This window comes from Scyliorhinus canicula, chromosome 1 (genome assembly GCF_902713615.1).
Source record: "Scyliorhinus canicula chromosome 1, sScyCan1.1, whole genome shotgun sequence".
In the NCBI taxonomy this organism is placed as follows: Eukaryota; Metazoa; Chordata; class Chondrichthyes; order Carcharhiniformes; family Scyliorhinidae; genus Scyliorhinus; species Scyliorhinus canicula.
Genome location: NC_052146.1, coordinates 30,577,920 through 30,588,110, shown reverse-complemented (window position 1 = coordinate 30,588,110; position 10,191 = coordinate 30,577,920). Strand labels below are relative to the sequence as shown.

The window sequence follows — 10,191 nt, the reverse complement described above, 5'->3', positions numbered from 1 at the left end:
TTCCCCTATTTGGATTTCACCTGTTCCGTTTTTGTTGAAAGGTCTCACCAATGCCTCCTGTTGCCTGAGTCACAGGGTGTTTGCTCATTGTGGTTAGAAGCCTTCACGGGAAGCTCTCTGATATGAACAGGGATTACAGTTGTTTCCCATTGTTGCTGCAAGATGTCAGCACACAGGGCATCAAAAAAAGTGCTGAACGCGGCACTCATTTAAAAAATAATTCACGTCCAATAAAAATTGGGTGCAACCTAAAACTGACAAGCCTAGTTTATTTTGTTTTTCCAACAAATATCTCTGACTGCAGATTGATATTCCAATGTGATTTTTGACATTTATAAATTGTTATCAACCATTAAATGACTAAGAAACGAGGCAAAATGCCACTTTTTGATTCAATAAAAATATGACATTTTTACACAGTAGTTTTTTTTTGCTTTTTTTCCCCTTTAACGGTATAAAACTTTTAGAACTGTTCACGTGACACACAGGTTCGGTTTACAAACGGTGCATGTCCAACACAATACATGCTAGTCCCACCAGCTCACATGGGCAATGCAAAATCCTGTGACCGGTTGGGGTCATTTCAACACTTTGAGGTGGGAAAGAATTTTCTGGGAGAGAGGAATTTATAACCGTTCCCAGATGGGAATCTTAACGGACGTGCCTCCCTCTGAATGCTACTTGGTGGCTGGATTGTTTCTGCTGGTTTACTGGTCTCCTGGTAACCACCACACCCATTCGGGGCTTTCTTGTCTGTGTACGGAAGCTTGGAAAACTCCTTGAGCTCAAGTTTGTCTTCCTTGCCTTCCTTCTTGCTGCGCCTGGCTGGAGAAAGATTCAAATAACTTAGAGCATCAGATTTGGGACCCATGAGAGCAGGGTTGGATCGCAGCGCTCGGACAGGCCTGGACGAAGGTTGTGTCGCACTAGTCCAAAAGGTTTTGAGGTTGTGGACGGCCTTGACCTTCTCGTCAATGGCGGTCATTTTCAATCTGCTCAGGTCCGGGAGGTCAGCTGGGCTAGAGCGTGCTGAGCCTGCAGATGAGTATGAGAGGGCGGGAGAAGGGTTACTCCCAGCTGGAGACTGGTGGCCTGAGCTTGGAGACCTGGAAATGTGAGCACTGTAAGGGGAGCTGGGATATTTGATCTTAATTGGCGACTGATCAGATGAGGAACCAGGAGATTGACGTAAATCTGTATCAGGCGAAGGTGGTGCTGTGTTCTGTCTGCTATCGCCCCCTTTAGAATAGCAGTCTACTGCTGATTGACCTACCTCGGTGATATCACTGGTAGGAGTGTTGTTTCCTGAGTTCACCTTCTGAAGCGATGAGCTCCGTTGTGGAGGCTTTGGTTTCGTGGTAATTGGGGAAGACTGCTTTTTCTGGCCACTGCCACTCAGTGGTCTACTGAATGCACTTGTATCTGAAGATTTAAAAAATGAAGAGCCAACATGCCCTGTTATGCTGTGGTCAACATCAGCAGAGGCTGTTTTGCTTACTGGCCCACTACTTTGATACAGTTTTTCAACAGCGAGCAAGTGGCTTTGAGTCTCCTCCAAAATCTTTTGCGCCAGCTCCTGAGGATTGAGTTTAGTTGCATTCTCCTCTTGGGATTTGACCGTGCTGTCGGTTTCCGTACTGGACTGATCTGATTCGCCAGTGTCTGAACTCGGAAGTTTCATCCTGGATTCCACTTTCTGAAATGGTGAGTTTGGACTTGGAATGAGGGTTAATTTAACCGGAGAACTAGAAGCGCTAGCATTATCTCTCAATGTGTGGCTGTCTCCCAAATTATGGCAGTGCTCTGCCTGCTCTGTAGTCCTCTCTTTGTCTGGTGAGGCAGACACACTGAGACTGTCAGTGTAGACAGTTAATGGCTCACTGCTAATAATGGAGAATCCATCATATTCTTCTTCATCTCTGCTTGTGTTGCTTGTCTGTGGAGAAGACCTACTTCGCAACATGGCGGCCTTGTGCGGGTAAATGTTCTTGGGCCTCTCGTAGTCCTGTCGCCCCCTTTGGAGCATTCCTTCACCAGTGATGTCCGTCTTGGAAGCAAAGCTCATACATGAAGCGATGGAACTGAGGCTGTAGACAGAAATGGCGTCTGAAGCCATCGAATCGCCGTAGGTGGGAGAAAATGGTGGGTTTAGCTGTCCCGTTGGGTTGGAAACAGACTGAGAAGAGGATAGAGACTCCAGAGATGAAGAGCTGTCGAGACTAAGTCGCTTCGGCAGTTCTGTAGAATCTGCAATAGAGTAGAACATGCGAGTTAATCTTGGTATAAGAAAGTGGGATCGATAAGAAATGGTATTTTTTAGAATTGTATGGAACGCTAATGGAATTAGTTGGCACAGCATTAATTCTCTCTCTCTGATTAAGGAACAAACAGTTATAAGGGGTCTGGGACCAAGACAAAGTAGAGATAAAGATCACAAAGGTTGCGCTCCCTGCATTGAGGTCACTATACTCTACAAACATTCCTGAACTAATAGCAGAAAGCCTTCTGGCTCCGTGTATCCTTTTATTGAGCAAATGGCATCCAGAATGAGGTAAATGATAATGTGGCCTCAGGAGGGGGGTGGTAGTGGGAAATGACCATCCTGGGTATCTGTCCTTTATCTCCATTGGTCAAAAGGGCTAGAATATGAGAGAGATATAGAGTAAACCATCCGTCTTTATACATGTATATGGACAGGTGCTCAGAGGCATGGGGAAAACTGCATTAGGCAGCCACCTTCTTTAGATGGAAGATGGACTAGTGAAGATGGAGGGAGGCCCAGGGAAGAGTTCTCTGACATTTCAGCTAGAGAGAAGAATGCTGTCATCACAATCCGCTGGAATCAACACTATGTGTCAACCATTCCTTTGTCTTCTGTGGTCAGTGAGCCATTCTCAATTGTCCCGGATTGTGTGCTCTTCCTGTCTATTCAGCTGATGCATAGTATCCAAACTGTTGCTTCTTACTAAACAACTTTAAAGTTACTCATAAATTATCGACTTCCTTTCTTAGATACCTGTGATTCCTAAACCCAAATTCTTACAATGCAATTACATATTTGTCAGTATCCCCTTTCTGCACACTCTGTTCTTTTTGCAACAGCAACTCTACCCCACATGTCCATAACCCCTTCCCAAAGTTCCAACATTGGCAGACATATGCCCCACAACTTAGAATTTCCTGCTTAAAATCGCCCTGACTTTCCAGCTCTCCCTCCTCCCAATCGAGCCTCTTACAAACTCAATCCTTTGACCAATATTTCGGCTATCCCTTCAAGTTTCTCCTTCTTTGGCTCAGCATCCTTTATTTTCCTTTCATCTTTGTGACACGCTTGGGAAATTGTTCCACTTTAAAGGCACTATTCACATACAAATGGTTGTTGTTATTGATTCAGCAGAGAAACTGCTTTGCAGAACACGGGTTTCTGACATAACAAGGGTTCATGTGGGACTGGGAAATTGGACCGTCCACAATTTTACCTAAAGAGACACATGACCTGAAATTAGGGTCAGTTGTGGACTGGACTAAGACCTGTATGGAAGCAAGCATGGAGTTAGCTCATAGCTTATTCAAATGACCTGACCCTGTAAAATTGCACAACATAGAACATAGAACAGTACAGCACAGAACAGGCCCTTCGGCCCTCGATGTTGTGCCGAGCAATGCTCACCCCACTTAACCCACGTAACCCATATACCCGTAACCCAACAATCCCCCCATTAACCTTACACTACGGGCAATTTAGCATGGCCAATCCACCTAACCCGCACATCTTTGGACTGTGGGAGGAAACCGGAGCACCCGGAGGAAACCCACGCACACACGGGGAGGACGTGCAGACTCCACACAGACAGTGACCCAGCCGGGAATCGAACCTGGGACCCTGGAGCTGTGAAGCATTGATGCTAACCACCATGCTACCGTGAGGCCCTCACTTGTGGGCTCACTTTTCCCTGGCAGCCGGCCATTCCCAGCACAGATTTTATTTATCACAATCCGTGTCAATTGAGAATGGGTCACTGACCCCAGAAGACAAAGGACTGGTTGGCACGTAGTTAGTGTGTTGATTTCAGTGGATTGTGACGACAGTATTCTTCTCTCTAGCTGAAATCAAATGTGGTCTGATGAGGGCAAACTGGTGGACTGTAAAACTTTACCATCACTTCTGTGGGGATGTATTCTATTATGCTGCCTATATAAAGTCACATTCCACAGTGTCTACAATTTTCTGAAGCACTTTCACTGCTAAATAGGAGATTTGCCCAGAAGATTTTCGGGCCGATCAAACGTGACTGTTTAAAGTTTGCCTCATATTCAATGCTCAGTCTGATCAGCCCCATTGGACAGGCTGAAAACTGGCAAAGCATTTCCACAAATATCAGGTGGTGTCCCTCACACAGTCCTTGGCGCGCACACACACACACACACACACAGCAGCTGCTTTAGTGAGTCCCTGGCAGAGAGATTGGAACTGACCACTCGCAAAAGTTAAGAAATCAGGAGAAAAGAACTGAGAAAACAAACACATTAATAAGCAAATTTACATCAAAATAATGCAGATGAAAAATCGATTGCAAGCATCAGGAGCAACCGCACACATTAATAAACAACATGACAAAATAAATTAGCATATTTCTGGTGGATATCCAAGCACACACTTCAATTATAATTCAAAACATTCAATGTCACCCCATCTAATTCCGCAGACACCTTCTTGCTTAATTTATTTAGCAGCCGGTTACTCATGTTGTTGAACTGAATGAACTGCACACAAACAAAACTGCAGTTCATATAATGCACTATGCAGCCCTCTTTTCACCCCATTTCTGTTGTTTACAGAAATCAGATTATAATTAATTATATAAAATAAATAACATCCTTCCATGTGTGCACAGTCTTCCGGAGATTACATTTATGAATCTTTTTGCTGAATATAATTCCATTAAAACTAATATTGCTTCCGCAAGGTAATCTCTGTTAAAAGGTCAAGTGACACTTAAGCAAGAATTTTAAATTATGAATCATGATTTTTTTTAGCTATTTGACACCATTAAAGGCTTCCTTTGCAACCCAAACAGATAATCTTACTAAATTCTATTGAGTAAACCTCATCAGCACAATCTCATTTAATTGAAGAGGAAGTGTTTCATTTGAGAGCAAGAGGTGGAGCAACACTAATTGAAGTTTTCAACTTGCAGCAATCCTCTCTGAAAGCTGCTGTCATGTTGTTGGGTTACAGTGATACACGTACCAGCCATCAGCCCAAATCTAGCTTCAGTATCGTTTCTTCAAACGGAAGCCAAGATGGTGAAGCCAGGTTTTTCGTTCCCAAGCCAGCAGTATAGAGTCAGGACAATTACCAGCTCGGTAAGCCTGTTCCAGGGAAAGGTACTCCGGTTTTCGGGAGGGGGTGCAATGAGAGTCGCGGCAGGCGACCCTAGAAACAGTGCGAGGGCAGCGCAGTGCCTGTCGGGTGCAGAGGTGGACTCACTGGAGCGGCCCACCTCAATGATCCGGCACTTTGTCCCAGTTATGAAAAATAGAATGAAACAAAAAAGAGCTCTCCAACACTCACTCCCACACTCCCCACACTCGCCCCTGCCCTATCATGTCACCTGGAGCCCTGATCGAACCTTCATGGTCCATCATACCCTTCATGCCATGCTATGTCCCTCCGCCACTCCCCTTTGCCCTTACTGTCTCCATGCCAACTCACCCAGTATCTACCATGGACAGACCTCAGGACCCATGCTACGATTAAATAAGGTTTTTTAGTGTCTATCGGTTAATTCACTATTTTCTTTAGACTCTCATTGATAAAGAACCCATTCACTATATCTAACCTCCTTCAAATACATAACCCCTCAAAGCAACTAGCATTTTATTCATGTTCATGTCTCATTTCAACAATTTTAAAAGCACTTGGAGCTGCCAATCACACTGTGAACTGACAGGCACACCAATGTGATGATAAATTGTGCAATCAATCATGCAGCACTAATCCTAAAATGCCAATCTTCAGGCTTATGTCCCTTCTCGGGGACAATTAGGGATGGGCAATAAATGCTGACCTAGCCAGCGGCATACACGTCCCAAGAATGACATTTTAAAGAGTGAAATAGCAAGCACTTATTTTTTGGACACTGCATAAATTATTTTTCAAATATCTAAAGGCAGAAGATGTGAATCCCTTGACAGCTGACAGCGGGGGTGCCTGAGTGAATCCCTACAGCACAGGAGGAGGCCATTTGGCCCATTGAGTCTGAAAGAGCACCCTACCTAAGCCTACTCCCCTGCCCTATCCCTGTCACCCCACCTAACCTACACATCTTTGGACACTAAGAGGCAATTTAAGCATGGCCAATCCACCTAATCTGCATATCTTTGGACAGTGGGAAGAAACTCACTTAACTCTTTATAGACTCCTTACTTCCTCTTGACAACTGACTTTTCTTCTACATTGGTGTCATGGGCAAATTCATACATATATATCTCAAATCATTGATATAGATTGTAAATTGTTGAGACCCCACTTTCCTCTCTATCCCTTAACTCCCTTGTCTATCAAAAATCTAACTCAGCGTTGAATATATTCAATGACCCAGCCTCCACTGCTCTCTGGGGAAGAGAATTCCACAGGTTTAACGACCTTTAACAATTTCTCCTCATCTCCATCTTAAATGGGAGACCGCTTAATCTTAAATTGTTTCCCTAGTGCTCATCTCTCCCACAGGATGAAACATCCGGCATCCACTCCATCAGGTCCCCTCAAGAACAATAAGATCACCTCACTCCAATGAGGATCTCTGCAGCAGTCCACTAGCTATGGTTTGCCAACTCGAAAAAGACCCAGTTACCCCTCCTGAAACAGGGTATGTGGACCCAGTACATGCTACACATGAAATTGGGCTTTTATTATGAGTAAAGTTATGTGGGCGAGCCAGTTGTAGCTCCATACACAGCTTACCTACTTTAAGAAGCTCAATGATAGGTAAACCCTCGGTGGGGGTTGGAGTTAAAAGGAGTAAGAAGGTGGCTGAGATCATATCTTGCTGCAGTTATACAGGGCCTTGTTAAGGCCACAACTTAAGTAATGTGCGCAGTTTTGGTCCCCTGGTTTGAGGAAGGACATTTTTGCTATTGAGGGTGTCCAGTGAAGGTTCACCAGCCTAATTCCCGGGATTGCAGGACTGCTATATGAAGGAAGGCTGGATCAACTGGGCTTGTGCTCACTTGAGTTTAGAAGAATAAGGGGGGATCTCATAGAAACATATACAATCCTGATGGGACTGGACAGGCTAGGTGCAGGATGAATGTTCCCGGTGTTGGGGACGTCCAGAACTAGGGATCACAGCCTAAGGGGTAAGCCATTCAGGAGATGCGGAAGAACTACTTCTCTCAGGGAGCTGGACGTGGCCCTTGTGGCTAAAGGGATCAAGAGGTATGGAGAGAAAGCGGGAATGGGATACTGAATTTGCATGATCAGTCATCGAAGGGCCGAATGGCCTAGTCCTGCACCTATTTTCTGTGTTTCTATGTTTCTATATGAAATTGGCAGAGCACACCATGGCTGGTGGTTTAGACAGCAGTGAATGAAAGAATCCACCAACCACAGTTTTAGATGGCTTGTACAGTATTGATCTAGATAGATAATTAATGGTTCACAGAGCTGCTTTTCATACACAGAAATTCAGTTTCAAAACTCACCAAACAAAGCCAGAAGAGACTGGAGAGCAAAGTGCATGGTTTTCCTGTTCGCCTGTTTCCCCGTCTTCAACACCACTTCTTCTTGTCCCACCTCACACAGATCAAATCCTGGACAACAGTTTGCAAAAAGGAAATGTTAGCATGAGCCAGTCAAGCAGCTTTTCTTTCTGTGACCTCTTTGGATTCCACTTTTCCACACCATATACTCTTTACCTGACAATATGAATGAGTGACCTGTTCCACATATCCTGTACATGCTGCCCTGAGATCAGGTGGTAACTGCAGTCACCAGGGGTGAATTCATTTATCTGTATCTCTGCTGGGGAGCACCTTTTCCTCATCACGTGGCTGAGATCAACTTGTGATGCAATATTGTCAGTGTGCCAAACATGTGTACTGGCTGAAAGATATTTTCAATTCGTTCATTAGCTTACCCGTGAGAATGAATCGAGACAAGTTTGGTGCTAAACGAAACGCGAGGTCATCAGTTCTCTGCACTGTCTCTCACTGGGCTTTTTAGTCCTTTATTGAATAAGGGCTGAAGCTAGTGTTCTTTTGTTTACAGTTCATTTTCCACTAATATTGGTAATGCAGTGAATTAAACCAATGCCCATGAGAGGAAATGACAGAATTGCAATGTACATCAAAAAGAGATTTAAAATACGGTAATTCAGGGGCTGAGTTCTCCATTTTTGGGACTATGTCCTCACGCTGTGGACTTTCACACCAGAAAAACTGGCGGGAAAGGGCCACATATGCAGGCACATGGCAGGTTGGGGGAATTAGCTCAGATGGTAGAGTGCTTGCTTAGCATGTGAGAGGTAGTGGGATCGATGCCCACATTCTCCACTTCATTTCAAGGGGCTGGTTTAGCTCACTCAGCTAAATCGCTGGCTTTAAAGCAGGCCAGCAGCACGGTTCAATTCCCGTACCAGCCTCCCCGGACAGGCGCCGGAATGTCGCGACTAGGGGCTTTTCACAGTAACTTCATTGAAGCCTACTCGTGACAATAAGCGATTTTCATTTTTTCATTTCACATATTCATAATCCTACAGGGGCATAGCAGTGAACCATCGTAAAACTAGCAGCTTTTGCTGCAGATACGGCCCCCCACAGTTCCGAGTCAGAGGCCTTGCATGCGCATGACGGTAGCCTCCAGGGGCCGCGCCGTGCCCCATGTCGGACTCAGACTGCGGAGCTGGTCCCTAAACATTGTGCCCCCAATCGGCCGCGCGCCCGACCTGGAATGCCCGCCCAAAATTAAAGCACTGCTGTATATGGCCTCCCCTGCCCTCCAATCAGCCCACCCCTGACCAGGGCGATCGCGGACTGAGTCTGCAGCCGCCATGCTAGTATCCCGACAAGCAGGACCACATTAGATCCACGCCGTCAGGAATTCGGTCGGTCTGGGGCGGAGAATGGTGGGGCGGGCCTCCAGCAATGGCCACAGGGAGGCGGTACACGGCGCAGCTTATTTTTCGGCACCCGGAGAATCGGGGAACTGGCGCCGGTCCTGATTCCATGTGGGAAACTGAATTCACCGCCCCGGTGCCAGCCGCGATTTCGGTGTCAGGGTGCGGAGAATCCAGCCCCATGAGATGGATTCTCCGATTTACCGATTATTGCTGACACCGGTGTGGAAACAGTGGAGTTGTACCCCAGAAAAAATGGCGCAAAAGCTGCGCCGATCCTCTATCCAGTGTGATGCACCATCAATTGGACACGAGGCGAAGATGCGATCCGAACAAAAGGCTTTAATACACAAAATGTGTGCCCGGCAGCAGACGTACAGAAGAATGGCCGACTGCTGGGGAACACGGGTTCTTATATCACGCCCTGTAGGTGGAGCTACCTACCTCTCAGCCAATCAGCTGAGAGGCACATGACTTACCTGGGCCATTGGGCAGCGAGTCCTCTGTACCAATGGCAGCTCACCTCTGAAGGTACCGCAATACCCTTAGTCATACAACCACATTCACCCCTTGTTGAAAAGGAAGCCGGGGTGCGGTGGGGGGGGGGGAGGGTGGTGTCCCATGGGTACGTGAGGCTGGTAGTATGACTAGAGATGTTTACGCCGTGCCGTTGCATCGATGGCTGCCCACTGACCCGTAACTACTATTCAAGAGAAGAACAGAACAATAACTATGTACAGTGTGCAATAATCGGGGGGGGGGGGGGGGGGGGGGGGGGGGGATGGGTGAACAGTTAAAGAACAAAAAATCATCCGCCGCCAGAAGTCCACCCGTAGGTCACATCGATTCAATCAGTCGAGTGGGCGCCTTCGATGTCCTGCTTGACCTGCGTAGAGGTGCTGGTGACGTCGAAGCGGTGGTCGTCCATGACTCCGGGAGCGATGATCTTGTGATCTTGTTTCTGTGTCTGTACCCCTAGTTGCAGCTAGCAGGGGCCAGGCCGGGGGAGGGGGTCCCTGTCTGCTGAGCTGTGGGTGCGTCGTTGGTGGGGGCACTGGGTGTCGTAGCGGTG

At 46.5% G+C, this 10,191-nt stretch overlaps 1 protein-coding gene across 5 annotated transcripts in view; it reads right to left on the bottom strand.

Annotated features, from left to right (window-relative positions):
* Positions 1-237: 237 nt before the first annotated feature.
* Positions 238-10,191, bottom strand: part of ttc28 (tetratricopeptide repeat domain 28) — a 965,957-nt gene continuing 956,003 nt past the window's right edge. For all 5 annotated transcript variants that reach the window (XM_038780339.1, XM_038780595.1, XM_038780507.1 and 2 more), the window contains 2 exons: positions 7,708-7,815; positions 238-2,247 (listed from right to left, as the gene is read on the bottom strand). In XM_038780339.1, the coding sequence (XP_038636267.1) occupies positions 584-2,247; positions 7,708-7,815 (1,772 nt within the window). In that variant the 3' untranslated portion in view covers positions 238-583. The remainder of the gene's footprint in view (positions 2,248-7,707; positions 7,816-10,191) is intronic.